We start from the raw sequence: 17059 nt of genomic DNA, 5'->3' as shown, positions 1-17059 counted from the left end.
TTGTTCTTCATCTCATTCTTTTGCTAATCTCAGCAGAAAAGGTAATTTAACTATTAATTTAAAGAAAATACTACTACTTTGGATATAACTAAATAGCACATCAGGTGCATTAAAGAAAACATAGCATGAGTGTATGTTCTTAAATTCTATGTTCTATTTGGTATATCAAATTAAACTAATTATTTTGATAGATGATGATATTGACTACAGATGTTACAGTTGAAGAAAAAAAATCTGAAACAAGGAGGCAGCTTTATTTTAAACACGTTTTAAAACTTGAAAAAGACAGTAGTTAGAGAATTGATCTCTGTAGGTACAACTGATGAGTGATATAACTAAATTTCAATTTCAGTTCTTCTACATAATCTTACAAAGTGAACTCTAGAGAATGACCAGAGATAGTATTGTTTCTGAACCATAATAGTTGAAAAAATATGAGTTTACCAATATCAAGCCAAAACCTATTATTTTTATAAACTATGTTTTTTTCTTCTATTCTCTATTCCACTTCAACGCAAAACTATCGAGTGTAATAGGAAATGTTTGGAAACTAATCAACCACGTGGGGCTCCAGAGTCACCCCCCCAGAACCACTTCAGGGGCCAGGAAGTGATTCTCAGGGACATGCTGTATAGCTGCTGGAAAACTTGTAAAATACATCCAGCTTAATTCTGTGAATATTTTTGCATTCCCCTCCCCTCAGTCATCAGTATCAACATTGAGTCAAGCTATGATGTTCTAGAGACTGTGCTAAGTAATTGGGATTAAAAAAAACCCTGAACAGAACATGGTTCTCTTTGACAAGGAGATCTTATTCTGGTTGGAAAATAATAATTTCCATAAATTATATTTTAAGCAATAGTAGAATTAAATAAAGACAAGACAAAGAGGGATAAGATGAACTCTGCCTGAATGGGAATTCAGAAAGCTACAGTTCTGAAAGATCTAGGCTAAAAGTCACCATAGGCATAGAGAACAGTGTGGGGAAAAGTACCATTCATTCATTTAATAAATATTTGTTAAGCTAGAGACTGTGATTAATGATGAGAGAAACAGATATGGACCCAGACTTCACAGAGCTGAGAATCTAGTGGAAGAGGGATATTAATGATCACAAAAATATATAGTTATAAACTATGATACATGCAATGAAGAAAAAGTATAATAAGTTATAAAGATATAGATAGAACAGAAGGATTTTACTCAATCTTGGATTATAAGAAGTAACATTTGAGTTTGAGTCTGAGAAATTTATAGCTGCCAGGTAGGTGAAAGGGATAGAGTGAGAGTGGATGACAGAACATTTTAGGCAAAGGAAACAAGATGTAGAAAGGCCCTGAGGTAGAGCTAACCATAGTTTACTAGAGAAGCTGAAAGATATGTGTGCATGGAGAATACAGAGCAAGATAGATAATGGATGAAACTGAAGAGACAGGAGAGGTACATGGAACCTTGTGAGTCTAGATAGGGATTTTTAGATTTAGCCTGAAAGCAATTAAAAATACTATAGAATTTAAAATAGAGGAGGCACATAGTCATATTTATATTTCACAAATATTGGATAGAAACAGGCAAAAATAGTTAAGACAATTGCAGAGCTCAAGGCAAGCTATGCGGGTAGCTTGGATTAAGATAATGACAGACCATGATGGCAAAGTATACACAGTTTGAATGTGATTTAAAAAGCCAAATGAATTGGATTAAATAATGGAGTGGTTATAGGAGGCAAGAGAGAGGTAGTTGCCAAGTATAATTTATAGGCTGTTTTCGCCTGCACATTTGGATAGATGGGGAACACAGGAAAAGGAACAGTTTTGCAAGTAAAGGTTAGAAGTCTGGCTTGAGATGCATCTGAGGAGACATTCAAGTACAGATTTCAAGTAGGTGCTAGATATTTGGTCCTAGAGCTTAAAGAGCTAGTCTAGAAATATAAATTTAAGAGTCAGCATAAAATGTAGTAGTAAATACTATGGAATTTGTAAGATTTAGGCTGGGAGGGAGTAAAACATAAAAGAAGGGGATTAGGATAGAACATTGAGGGCCACCAACATCTAGATAAATATGAACAGCCAGAAGAGACTCAGGTGAGTGATAACAAAAGGATAAGCAAAAAAAGAAGAAAGTATGACAAGAGAAATACGAAGGTAATAAAATGTTTGAAGAAAGATGGGATAGTTCCTGAAGAGGCAGGGGAAATTAAGCTTCAGAGCAAGTGAAAAAATCAGTTTTAGATAAGGGTAGTGACCCCTTGAAATGAGTTGATAGACTATATGCAGATGCAGGTGGATGTACACATATTTAATGATATAATAACATTTTTTAAATCTTTTTATTTCCACTTTTTAATGTATAGTAAGGAAGCATGTTCATATATAGAATGTGAAAGGTTGGTGTGGTAAGGAGATTCAAAAGGAATGCAGATTTGAATCATTACTGCAAAGGGTAAGAGTGACATTATATATAGATAGATATAAATATAGATATAGATATAAATGAATGACTTCCAAGTAGCGTTCAGGGCCTATCTGGCATTGATAAATATTCATATTTGTGATATCAGTTGGTCTTGCAGTATGGTCATCTGCAACATTCCTGGGCTTCCCAGATGCAGACATTGGGATAGCAGATGGTTTCATTCATCTAAGTTTGGGATTCTGTTAGATAATTAAGATGAAAAAAGCAAAAGGGCCAGAGAATCCAGATTATTTGGACAAAAGTGATTTTCTAAAAGTACTTAGAAAAATGTCCAGCGTATAAAGGTTATCAATAAATATCAAATAAGTAAATTAAAAATGGAATGTGGAATCTCATCTCAACAGAAAGGGAAGTAAAGAGAAAAAAGGCAATGGTAAATAAGGAAGAGTTAGACGTATCAATGGGCTAAAGTTTCAGGTAAGGCTGAAAAAGCATCTTTAATGAGACTGGTTGAATTAAAAAGTTGGCTAATTGGAGACTGTTGTCAGAGTTTGGTCAGACTTTTAAAATTAGTGGCTTTTAAATGAAACAATTGGAGGAAATAGCAAATCCGGCTGTGTCAGTGTTTCTTATCTGCGAGCAGCAGGAACTGTCATTGGCTGAATTAAGAAGATAAATTTGTTGAAATCCACCCATGTCCACAACCTTCTAGAAGAATGGGTGGCCTAGGTGGATTAGAGTAAAAGGACATTGGGTATGAGAAAATCAGGAAGTTAAGAGGTGCAGTTATTGGCTGGTTTGCTCATATGGATGTTGATGTCACCTAGGATGCTGGAATAATTTAGACGGAGAGAAATAGCTGTGAGGGACAGTGCTACAGTCTTCAGGGAATTGGGGAGGGGGTGATGTTTATAAGGTTAATGAGAAAATAGCGATAAGAAAAAAATACAACCAAATGCCTGGCCCTCAAAATAACAGTTTTTGTTTTTAGTTTATTTTAAAAAATAGAATGTGAATATATAGTAGCAAAGTTCTGGAGGCCATAGTAGGAAATTATGATGTCTTCAAATATGAGATAACATGAGGTTTGAGCAATTTAAGAGACATTCCTAAAAAACCTGACGGGGAGGAACTCTGCTTAGAGTGAGAAACAGATTTTAATTAAAACAAGGAAGGTGGCAAGAAGGAATATGGCATATTTAAGGAGCTAATAAAGAGTGACAAGGGATGAGTCTGTAGGAGTGGCATGGACAAGATAATGATAAGTCTATTATGCCATGTAAAGTATCTTAAATTTTATTCTGGAAGTGATGAATAGCTATGGAAGAAATTATCAGATTGCTGTTCTGGTGGCTTTGGGAGGATTTTAGGTTGGGCAATGAAACTGAGACATCAAGGATTCTACGACAGTCATCTCTGTAAGAAATAATGAATAGCTGAGCTGTTGGAGTTGTAACTGGTATGCATGGAGATAAGAGGGCAAATTTGGGACAATACCAACTGCATTTGTTGACTAATAAGAGTTGAAGCATAGTGAGAGGATGCATTTAGAATAATCCCAAACTTGTAGCTATTATGTGCCACAAACTGAATTATGGTAATAAGACAGAGCTTGTTTGAGGAGAAGGAGGTCAAGAGAAGATGATGAAGAATTGAGCTTTGAACTTGTTGAATTTTAAATTCCCAAGGGATTGTCCTATAATTAACTGTGAGATGCTAGAATTAGATAGCAAATTGAAAGTCTTCAGAATATAGTGTCAAGTAAACCCATGAGAATGAATGAGAATATCTAGGCAGAGAATTCAAGAGTGAGAACATCAGGGGACCAATGATAGAGCCATGGAGTATTCCGCATATGAGATTGGGAAGACATTAGAGATGTTTCCTACTTTAGGGGTAGAAGTTTTCAGATTCGATAGTGATGGAAAGGACAAGTGTAAAATTCCCTGGCTTTCATTGTTTCTTTAAGTCTCATACACACACACACACACACACACACACACACACACACACACATTAAAAATGAATAAGTAAGATCACCTTATTTGCCTTAAATACGTATCGACCCATTTGTTTATGGAGACAAAGAGTAAGAAACACAGTTATAGTGTTGTTGGGATTTTTTTTTTTTTTGCTGAATGACCTATTTTCAATTTTGAATCCATAACATATGCTTGCTCAAGCTCTATTCTGTGTGAAATTGCTCTTTCAGATAGCTGTGTCCTGCCATGTTGTATAAACCGTAGGCATAAATTAATTTGGTACACTAAGGGAAGTCAGCTAAGATAAAGCATTTGGAAATAAAACCATGAAGTTTGGCTCTTTTTCTTACTTCATTCAACATTTCAACTGTGCGCTCTTTTCTGTTGTTAATATAAATAACTAGGATCATACCTTCTATTAGCACACATTTTTCTAGTATCTACATGTAAGCACTTTCCACAACAAAAGATATTCAGAAAAGCTAGATTATGGATTTGAAAAGAAAGAAAATAAAAGGAAGACAAAAGAAGGATGGTTCTTCATAAGTCAGTGTACCCAGAGGAGCTGCTTTGTTTTTTCTTTTTTTCAGAAAAATTTCTTTGCCCACCCACAAGACCGCACAGATGCAGAAATAACAGAATATGCCTGCAGCCTGAGCAAATGTGCAATGGGGTTGATGACTGTGGGGACAACTCGGATGAAGATCCCTGTGGTGGTAAATCTTTTTAATGTGAAATAATTGATTCAGTGACAGCTACAGATAATGTAATGATTTTAGGGCTCAAAAAATTAGAAAAAATATTTTCATGTGGCATGTCTGAGGGTATATTTTCAGGCACTTGATTTTCTGACAGGGTATGAAGATAATCCACTAACATTTCATTTGCATAGTAGAGCTGTGCAACTTTATCCGCTCCCTCCAGGTCTGTAAATCTCCAATGGTTATAGGTACTTTATTCTAGAAAGTACTGCATGAGAGAAACAATATAGTGGTTTAAAATATTCTGTTAAACGACTTCTTGGGGGAAAAGTGTTTATATAGATTGTATGTATGCGTACACAATCCCTTTTTCACAATTCAGTAATTAAAACTCAAAAAACCAAAAGCTTTACTAAAATATGCAGCAAAACCATTTGGTGACAGACCCTGACTTGAACTGGTCTGAGGTAGTTTCTATTACTTTAAAAAAAAAAATCTCACTTAGGGTGAAATATTCAAACATTTTCCTGTGGAAATATAGTGTTATTTATTATAGGGTAAATACAGTGTTATTTTTCTAAGAATCAAAAATTTCAGAATTTTTTTTTCATTTAGCCCCAAGAGCTTCAAATAAAGGATTATGGATCTATGTTTTTCATAGTGTTTAGCAAAATCTTGAACCTGTTATAGACTCAATAAATTTGTTTTGATTCTGTGAAGTGCTGATCATTTTTTAAATAACTCTATAGGTAAGCTTACATATAAAGCAAGACCTTGTAAAAAAGATGAGTTTGCTTGCAGTAATAAAAAATGTATCCCCATGGACCTCCAGTGCGATCAACTTGATGACTGTGGAGATGGTTCAGACGAACAAGCCTGCAGAATAAGTGAGTTTGTTTCCTGTTAAAATGCAGCAACACACAAGTTCAATTTTTGCTTCAACATGACTAAAATTTTCTTTACTGCTGTGAGAAAAGATTGCTCTTCAAAATGTGCTTAAGTAATACTTGTCTTTAGACCTTTGCCAAAGCAACCTTAGAATATCATTTTAATTAATTTAAAGTATGAGGTAGGAAAGGTTGATTTTGCAATGAGTATATTTGTTAAAGCTGAAACTTTATCCAAATACAGACCTTGATATCAGCAAAGAAATCTATATTCCTTAATATTTTATTTATAAAATATAAATTTAATAGTTTCTGAATTTTAAAAACAGTGATATTCATTTGAATGATGGTAAAGGTCTTAATAATTTGTTTAATGTTTTAAAATCTTAATCCATTGCTGAGTCATTCTTAAAGAAGACATCATTATTTTATTCAGTTAGAGTGCTATGATACTTGAGTTATGAGACCTTGATTGTGAATAATTTTGTGTTTAATATTTGATATCTGATTTTTCCATATTGAGAAAACTAATTAAACTTATGACCTTAAATTCATATTGCTTGTAAAAGTCACAAAATAGTTCCAATTCTTGAGTCTTTTATTTTGTTCTCATTTATACATAAGTTGTTCCTCACTGGATGCTGAAGCAGTATCCACCATGTATATCTCAATCGTGGTGTATATAATTCCACTGGTGTATTTTAATTAATTACAAAATAGTCAAGAATCAGTGGGAATTAATATTATATTTCTGATAATTAAGGTTTTCATATTTCTCATGTAATTAGATTTGTTTAAGTAAAATAGAGCTAATTCAATGTTACCCCTATAATAATGTCCCTCTCTTTTATTTGCACTCTAAAATATTTTCCTGAATTGGAGATAAAGCAATGAAGTTGCAACTACCATGCTGGAAACGACAAATAACACATAGTCTGTCCTAACTTGTTTTGCAGTCCATGTCCATTGGAGCATATTACAAACTCAAATGCTGCTCCCTATATGTGTTCAGGAACTGATGATTTAACCTCTTGCTTGAGTAACATGGTAGTACCCTTGACTGAGTTCCTGAATACTAAGTTTAAGTTAGCAATAGATGCCTACATCTCTAGGTAGCTTCTAGGAAATGTTTTGGTTCTTAGAGAAGAATGTGACTCTTGTACATTGTATCATGGTAAAGATAGACTGTCATTAGAACCATTGATTCTCGAATTCCTTTTGGAAAGTAGTATAGCTCAATCACAGCTGTAAATATCAGCTGTTGGCAGCTTGGTCTAAACTATCCCTAATGTCATTGATTTTGGTTTTTATCTGCTTCTATACCCTTTTAAGAAATGAGGGCTTATATGGGGAGAAGACCATAACCTTATAAATTCAAAAATAGTTATCTATGGAATAATAAATGTAACTTCAAATTAAGAAAAATAGTAAACTCCCACTTCAGGAATTAGAATTATATTAGTTTTGATCATATTTTTAAATCCTAGCTCCCGCTGAATATACCTGTGAAGATAATGTGAATCCATGTGGAGATGATGCATATTGTAACCAAATAAAAACATCTGTTTTCTGTCGCTGTAAGCCTGGATTTCAGAGAAACATGAAAAACAGACAGTGTGAAGGTATAGTACATTTCCTCAACAGCTTGCTCTTAAATCTTTAGGTTAGAAAAGACTCCCAAAGCTGCTAAATTGTGAGATGACAGGGGACTGATTTTCATCGGAATGTGCGTATCTACGGGATACCGTTTTACTTATGAGAGAATGAAAGTCCCTGGGGTCAAGAGACTGTTTGTTTGCACTGCTAAGCTAACCAGTTGCTGAGGCTTACAAAGCCTTTCCTATAGCAGATTCAGACCTGCAGGAATTTCTATTGTATTGTTACAATTTTGTTTTGAAATGCAAATAACGAAATTGCTGGTTCATAAACTATTGAAGAGCTCAGAAACTATCGAAGAATTAGAGGCCTTCGCGAAAGAACATGTTTATGATCACACACTTCTCTTGAGTTGTGGCATTTGCAATACTGCGATAGGTAATTCACTTTTAGAGAATTGTGGGCTTTTGTCCTAACACCACGTCTTAAACAGTGCTTTATATTATCAAGAGTGTCTCCTAAAATTCAAAGACAGGATTTAAATAAATCTCTGTCAACTTACTTGTGATCATTTAAAAACTGAGCATGTAAGGGAGCCAGAATCTCATAGTAAGTTATATGTAAATATAAGTTACACCAGGGCTTTAACTACAGAGCCATGAAATGCAGACCTATATGCACTTTCTGCCAGTTTCTCCATTAATATTGATATTATTGTGGTTAGAGCCAAACCTAAATTATCCAAGTCTGGCTTATCCAGGGCAAATTCAACTCGTAAAATGCTTTCACCTACAAGTTCTCTTCTCTATTGTCTCCTTGTGTTATTCTTGGGTAAATAAAAGTGATTTTTACATTGTGTCAATCAAAATGGAATTATTGAAATTAATTATACTCATCCAAAGGGGAAATAATTGTAACCACATCATATATATGTACATTTTGAGTTATATATTTGTTTAGATTATTCATGACATTTTATTTCTTCATTAACATGGAACACTGAAAACTGGCAACTTAAGTTTCTCTATTTTAATAAAAAAGCGAATTATTTCTCAAGACTATATTATTTCTTCTTCCGAGAAACTTTATGTCAGTTGTATACAAACACACACACACAATCTCTTCAAGATTTTACTTCCAAATAACATTAATTTTCTAATGCTTATTTGTGAATAGTGGGCTCTGTTTCCTGTATATACTTACTAAATTTAGAAATTCTGATCTTGAAATTTTCTTTATTTTTAGTTATATTCCATGACAGATATAACCTGCAAGCTACATTCTTCATTTTAAATCACTATGAATCTAGTATTTCTGTTGTGTAAATGAGTAACTTCTGAATTCTAACAAAATATATATCTTCATGTAATAAATGAAGTTTTGATAGTAGAGAAGAGCAGTTTGACTTGGTATGGAGAAGGGGAAAGACATTACCTTGATTTATATTCCAAAGAATTTAAATGTTTTGTGTCCTTTCTATAGGTAGCTCAAAAAGAGCATAAGAAATCACTACTTGATGTTAAAGCCAAAGCACTTCAATTAAAATATCTAAAGGGAAGAAAAATTTAAGGGAATAGCAAGCAAGAAATAGAAACGATTAATAGTTGTTGCATGCCAGGCACTGTTCCAAGTACTGGACATGTGTGAGATTACTCCATCCTCTTCAAAAGCTCCCGACATAGACATGGTTATAGAGATGAGAAGAAACGGTGATTCTGGCCAACACAGGGCCATGTGAGAGAACTGAGATTTTATCAAATCATGCAGATTTTCACTGATTATGATTTCATCTCAAAGAGAAACCACAGATACAAATGACTCCCTGTTCAAAGTTACAGGTGCCAAAACAAATAAAAAATATTTATTGTAATACTTTTTTGATGGCTGAGAGCTGATACCATGTATTTTACTTATCCCTGGTATAGCATTTGTTAACAAGTAAATTCAGTTTTGTCTCTTTAGCCTACACTTCAATTAAACGCAGAATTGCACTCCTGAGAGTACGTAAGTTCACCGTGGGCAAAGTATCATAGTAGAGACAATAGAATCAAGAAGCCTGCGTTTAAGCCTTGGCACTGTCACTTAACAAATGTCACTGGGAAAGTCCTTATCTCTACCACTGAGGCTTTGGAACACTGCTGTGTGCTAAACAAGAGAAAATTACTACTGCTGTGCTTGTCCTTAAATTCCTCTAATTCAAGAGAAGGATTTATCTCACAGATTTATTCTGTAATTAGGGCAACTATAAGTGATAAAGGGGGCAGAGGAATTATGCTGATTGAAAGCAGAAGTAGAGGAGGTAAAGAAAAAGAAAGTAGATAATTCACCAGAATCACCTGACCTCAATCCTGGCCCTGCTTAAAACTTTAAACTTGGAGGCATGTGCTAAGCCAGAGAATATTGCCTAAGATTTATTTATTACTTATGATTTATATATATTTATTTTTATGTAGGCATTCAGGATTTTGTTGTTGTTTGTTTGCTTTTTAATTCACTTGGCCCTTCTTGTTACATAGTCACTTTGTATACATGAAGCCAGAAGTGTGTTAGAGGTGTATCCATATCTTCATTCTTTGCCAGGAATTGTGCAAAATGTTGGCAATAAAAAAATGAATAAATACTAATTTATGATCCCAAGGGACTGACAGTCAAGTAGGGGATATGAATATGTGACCACATATATGAAATACCGTATGAACTGTATTTCATATGTGTGGCATAAGAGAGAAATTCCAAGAGAGCAAAAAGTGGAGAATCTAGGAGATGGATAATCATTACTGTATATTGGTGAAGACCAAGGAAGGCTTCACTTCAGGTGAATCTTGAGAGATGAGTAGAAATTTTCTATGTAAAAAGCAAGGGCATTACAGGACATAGGGATATCATATGACGTCCAAAGGTATGGCGGCAGATAATCAGAAAACTCAACCTTTATTTGAGTGAATGAAAATACTAGGGAAGTTTGAAATGGATATTTCAACGTGTTAAGTGGATTAACAAGCAATGCACAAACAATTGATGAGTCATTATAGTGAAACTATTGTGAAAAAATTGTTATGGCCAGAAAATATTACATAGCAAGTCACAGACTTAACAGTTTGAAAAGACAATGAAAGAAATAGGAATAATAAGTTGAAGGACACAAAATACATTTGTCTTTTTTGAAAAGTGGAAAGAATGACAGTACTAATTGGGGTTATGATGGTGCTATTTTGAGCTCTTCTTTTCTAGACCTTAATGAATGTTTGGTGTTTGGCACGTGTTCCCACCAGTGTGTAAATATGGAAGGATCCTATAAATGTGTGTGCGACCAGAATTTTCAAGAAAGAAATAACACCTGCATAGCAAAAGGTAAGGATATATAACCATTACTTTAAATGTTATTAAAATTTTGCTGTAAACATTTTATGGGGAAAAAATGTTTCATATTGCATTTTAGCAATGGCTTAATGCCTGAAAATATAAAATAAATCTCTTTTTAATACTGGTTAAATTGTCCAATTTATTTATTATCATTCTTAATTAATCTAATCTGGGAAGGTTTATAAACATGGCTGTCAAATACCTGGCTACTATTAAAATCACTTTTGTGTTTGAAACAATTTATCAGCAGGTAAAATTTAAAAGCCAATGTGAGAGAATATGAAGTATCTTTCTTTATGGCCTGCTCTCAGTGTACTTGAGGAAACATTATACCACTGGGATAAAAATAACGGGTTAAATTAAATGTTAGCATTATAAGGAGAATGGAATTTTGAGTAAGAACTTAAAAGTTTTAAAATAAAATTATGTTTTCAAATTCAGACCTCCTCTACTTATGAATATCATTTTAAAAAATTAAATTACAGATATATATTTGGGGCTTCTTAGATATGGATTTTAATGCTTTTATGTTTTTACTAAATAATATTGTACTTTAAATATTGTTAGCTACAGGGCATGGTTAGCAATGTTAGTAAGACAGTTATTACAAGAGGAAAGCAACATGATATAGTGAATCAAGCAAGAATGGGCTATGGAATTAAACAGACTTGTATTTGAATCCCAGCATTGCACCCGATTGTGTGGCCTTGGGGAAGTTAAACTCTCTGAGCCTCAGTTCCTCATATGTAAAATGGGAGGCCTAATCCTTACTTTCCATGGTTGTTGTAAGAGGAGATAAATTGTCAAAGACTTAATACATCTCCTATCACATAGTAACCATTTACTAAGTGAGAGCTATTGAGCCTATAGAGCTGAACTACAACTTGTGTATTAATTTTTTTTTAATTTGCAGATTATATATATGCAATTCAGTCTTTCTTTACGGTTTCATTAATATTTCAATTACTATTTTCAGGATTCTCTTTAGGGTTTTACTTGTCTCAGTATGCAAATTACATGAGTATTGTATTGTAGGTGTCAAAATTTCAGGCTACATGGTTCCAGTTAGCAAGATTTTAGAAAATATTGAGATTATGGCGTGTTAATATAATAAACACTGATTTTTTATAAAATAAAAATAAAAGAACATTTGACATATTTGAATATTGGAAGAAGAAGACTCTTCATCTTGTAATTTTTATTTCTTAGCCTAAGGTAATGATCACTCAGGTGCATAAACTAAATGCTCAGGAATGTCTGAGGCTTAATGAGTATGTAACATGTTATTTGACTATTCAGATCCAAAGCATTAAAACATAAGGTATTGTGACTTACCAAATAGAAATCCCTTTTCATAAAAAGGATATCTACTACAAATACCTAATTTCTAGCCATAAGGTAAGCTTTGACCTAAGAAAACCTCCATTAATAACTCTTAGAAATGTATAGTTAAGTGTGTTTTAGAAATGTCATGAAGACTAAAAGATGGTATAAAGCCGGTTTATTTTTATTGAGCAAGAAACTGTGTTAAGAATAACAATTCAAGTTAATTTAAAAGTACATTCATTGCTTTTACATTAGTTGAAATTTATTTTATTTTTGTATTTTATTATAATAATCTCCAGGCTCTGAAGATCAAGTTCTCTACATTGCTAATGACACTGATATCCTGGGTTTTATATATCCATTCAACTACAGTGGCGATCATCAACAAATTTCTCATATTGAACATAATTCAAGGATAACAGGGATGGATGTATATTATCAGAGAGATATGATTATTTGGAGTACTCAGTTTAATCCAGGCGGAATTTTCTACAAAAGGATCCATGGCAGAGAAAAAAGGCAAGCAAACAGTGGCTTGATTGTAAGTAAATAAAGTTGAATATTTGAAGGCTCACACCTTCCCCCACTTCCCTGTTTTTTTAATCTGTCAATCACAGTATCTGATTATAAGAGGTAATTAATATATTCAGTGATTCCTCCCTGTATAGAAATAGAACATTTCCCTACTCCTTTATTCTCATAGCTGCGTACAATTCATTTTAATTGCATATTATGTGTTTCTTTTAATACATTTTCTGTAGTTACATAAGAATGGTAATTAATAATACCTAAAATTTCTAGAACTTTCTATATTTTGTAGTATTTAATAATATATTATGAACATGAGGGTTTTTTTCATCATGAGATCATATTGGGAACCATCACTTTGTTTTTACATTAGAAAATAAACTCACAAATATACAGGGTAAATTGTTTCATTTTTAACAATGTGAGAAATATAGTTCTCTTCTAGGGCAAGAGATCAATTCGATAGTGTAATCATTTCTTCTGACTCCTAATAACTATATTTCAGGGAACATCCAAAATAGAACAATATTGTTTACTGGTGTATGACGGACACATTGATTATCATGGTTATTTCTTTTGAGAAAAATAAACTAGAACATTTGTTTAGACTTGTGGTTGTAGGTTATCCTTTTCTTGTTTTAGGGCATGTCAATTTATTATGTATTTTATATTTTGAAGTAAATTGGCAGAGAAATAACAGATAAAGACCTATTTTGGGGGGGCCTGGCCCATTCCCATACAACCAAAGAGTCAAACACTATCACAGTAGGATTAAATTACTTTAATCCTACTAAATAATTAAAGCTTTGTATTTGAAACGAATCAGACACACCTATCTGGAAGTCTTCACTACCTTTTTCAGAGGTATCTACCATAAATATTTGAACTCTGTGAATATCATTTGATGGAAATCTGGAACACTTATTTTTTATCAGTAGTAGGTGTCAATAAGCTGGTTTTAAAAGAAGCTATATTATTATTAGCTTTTAAATTCAGTTTAGATTAAATTAACTGTGAGTAAAAATCCATATATATCAGAGTTGTTTCTTTAACTCCTCCTCCCCCAAACCCAGTGTTATACAGAGCTTTATTTCTATTAAGGGTAGTTCTAGGACAGAGCCAAGAACGTAGCATCTCCTTCCGATCAGACCAAAAGACTGACTCAGTCTTGACTAGCTTTAGCTTTCTTTATCTCTAAAACAGAAGTTTGCTTTGCAGAAACATTGTTCCTATGGTACAGTTTCATGTATTAATGAAGTGATAAAGAGTATATATTGTGAAATTACACTGACTGGGTTTTAATCTTGTTCCTGTTGCTTACTAGCTTCTTAGCTTCTCTGTAATCTCCATCTCATGAGGTTTTAGTGAGGAATACACGCACGCACACACACACACTATATTTATATTAGTATTAATAGTTCTTGGCACATAATAAGTACTGTATAGATTAACAGAATGATATGATAGTGATGGTGATGATGTTGATGACTGGCAAAATGTTCTTCCCTATAATGCATATTCTCACATTAAAAATTAATTGCAAATTACTCTTGCCTGGACTTGATAGTTGCTAAAAATATATCTTTATTTTTCATATAATTTTCAGTGAAAATGATTTGATCATTTTTTAGCTTTGTCCTTGGGGAGATGGATAAATACAATCAGTAGCCTCTAGCAAACTGTTTATTGTAGGCCACGAGCCAAACTTGTTTAATAGCTAAATATTTATTCTTATGTACTCAAATATATAAATGGATCAATATATACTTTATTTATATATTTTACGTGTTTTAATTTTTAATTTTATTAATGTGGTATAGAGTCTTTCATCATCAATGCAAAGTTATTGATTAGCCTTTTTCTAATAGGATTTGAAAATCATTAGTCTTTTAATGGTAGTAATAAGATGTATTGTGTAATCTAGACTTTCTATTTGTTTGTTTTTCTCTCTCTCTTCTTAGACCTACCGATGACTAACAGTATTCAATAGGAAGAAAAGTGGGTAACAGTAGGGTACATTTTCTAGAAGCCCATCATAGCTAACTAAATGTCATGATTATAAGGTTGGAACCTCTGAGCCATGAATTTTAGCACCATGTTCTAAACCATTAAACATTCCATAGAAATTCCAACCAGTGCATTATATATATGTATAAAAATACCTAAGGCTACACTGATAAGGGCAATTATTTAACTTTGCTTCCTAAACCTTTTTGTAATCCTGATATCTCAATATTATAAATATGGAATAAATCCATTCTCACCACCTTAAGTTAATGAGCAATGTGCATTCTAGAATGATTAAATGACTTATCTATGGCCATGAAGCTATAATGTGACACAATTTAGACTTTAACTTGAGATACTTGCTACATCTCTGAGTCTCAGCATACTCATCTGAACGCTAACTACTTTATTGAAGTAGAAAATTTCTAAAGTCCCTTCCAGATAGGAAATATGTATGATTTCCAAAAAATTTGTGACCTAGTTTATCCAGTTATTACCTGGACAATTTGTATTTATTTCTTTGAAATCCATCTTGTATATAAAGAATTGATTTTCTACCCTCATGAATTTCCCTGCAATGTATTATATTTGCTCCTTTAACAGTCACCAGATAGTCATCCATTAGTTTAATGAACATGCACTCTATTTCGTCTTCTAAGTTTTGGCACAATTATTAAATGATACTGACCTGAGAATTCCCCACTCCTCAGAAAACAAAACTTAAGATTTTTCCCTACACTGAATATGGTACATTGACTTCTATCTCTGAATCAATAGGTAAAAGAAAGAAAAATATACAAATCAAACTATGGATACTTTAGTTATAACCCTATTATCAGTGAAGCAAATGGAAGGAGCTATCCATGTGATAGCAGGATATCTTGGAAGCATATTCACAGATACTGAAAACACTGGAATATTTTCATTTCAGCAAAGGGCAGAAAATATGTTGTATCAGAAGTCAGAAGAATATTGCTCAGACAGCTAAATGTTAACTGAAGTCCATTCTAAAGGAAGATAGTTTTTAACATGATTTTTTTTTAGAAATAATGAAGAGAATTCTCTTCTGTAATCTGTGAAAATGGTTGGAATAGTAATTAGGATTGCAAATTTAAATTTCAAATGCAGACTAATTCATTTATAGATAGAATTACTTATGATTTTCTAACCCCCTGAGCTATACAAAATGGATAGATTTTTCCTTTAAGAAAATTAAGTAATTTAAAACTTAAAAGACTGACATAATTCAATCGATATGTAAAGCATAATGAGAATTTGAATTTTAGTAGTTAGAACAGAATATGATAGTGTTATACAACAATTGTACATACTTTCTGGCCATTTATCATTTCTAGTATGAAATGCTAGATGCATGATGGCAAGCACTATAAAGTAGGTCAATGCTTAGAGAAATGAAAATGACTTTAAATATACAGATTAGATTTTTACAATTAAATAGCTGAATATTCCTGAGCAAAACAAATGGTTCATCTGATCTACCTGGTTTTGAGAAGTGAATATGAGATACCATTTTTGGCATATTCTCCATTATGCAAAAGAGAATGTTCAGTATAAATTTACTTATAATTTTATTCATTAATAATCATAACTTTTTCTCAAAAAATTTGATTAGACCATTTTTCCTGAAAAGCTTTAACAAAATATTCAATTGTTTTCTTTAATAGGTTTCAATTTTTAATTGGAGTCCTAGCTATAAACCTCATACCCAATATATGGGTCTGTGTGTACATCTCATACACACGCATACACACACACACACACACACACACATAAACATAAATTCATAGGTATGTCTATGAACCCACACATAAGCGTATGTGTGTGTACACACATTTTAGCAAAAACTTCAAAGTCTTGTTTTAGGATGTTTGGGTAGTGGTAAAAATTGATAGTTTATTTTTTTTAATTTTTTTCTTCATTATTATAAATTTATGACAACCATTAAATTCTAAATTGAAACTGTCTATACTTCCTTAGCAAGAATACTTTTAAAACCATCTGAGTTTATTCAAACCAGTCAACAGGTAAAATCATTTATTACAATTACTTTGGAAGAGATCTAAAACTATCAGATATTACCCTATTACCATTTTGTGGCTTGACTGTTGTTGACTGCATAAGACAGTCACTCAATAATACATACTGATTAGAGTTAATGGTTCTGAAACAGCTGTGATCAATATTCAAAATTTACTGAACATAAATCTTATAAGACCATATAAAACATATGATT

The 17059-nt window shown here is 32.7% G+C and overlaps 1 protein-coding gene across 1 annotated transcript in view; it reads left to right on the top strand.

Annotated features, from left to right (window-relative positions):
- Positions 1 to 17059, top strand: part of LRP1B (LDL receptor related protein 1B) — a 1897582-nt gene that overhangs the window by 1760973 nt on the left and 119550 nt on the right. The window contains exons 73-77 of the mRNA XM_036857483.1: positions 4988 to 5113; positions 5848 to 5985; positions 7473 to 7607; positions 10813 to 10932; positions 12570 to 12811. Coding sequence (XP_036713378.1) covers positions 4988 to 5113; positions 5848 to 5985; positions 7473 to 7607; positions 10813 to 10932; positions 12570 to 12811 — 761 coding nt within the window. The remainder of the gene's footprint in view (positions 1 to 4987; positions 5114 to 5847; positions 5986 to 7472; positions 7608 to 10812; positions 10933 to 12569; positions 12812 to 17059) is intronic.

Source organism: Balaenoptera musculus, chromosome 7, assembly GCF_009873245.2.
Source record: "Balaenoptera musculus isolate JJ_BM4_2016_0621 chromosome 7, mBalMus1.pri.v3, whole genome shotgun sequence".
NCBI classification, from domain to species: domain Eukaryota; kingdom Metazoa; phylum Chordata; class Mammalia; order Artiodactyla; family Balaenopteridae; genus Balaenoptera; species Balaenoptera musculus.
This window is presented reverse-complemented; position numbering and strand designations above follow the sequence as displayed.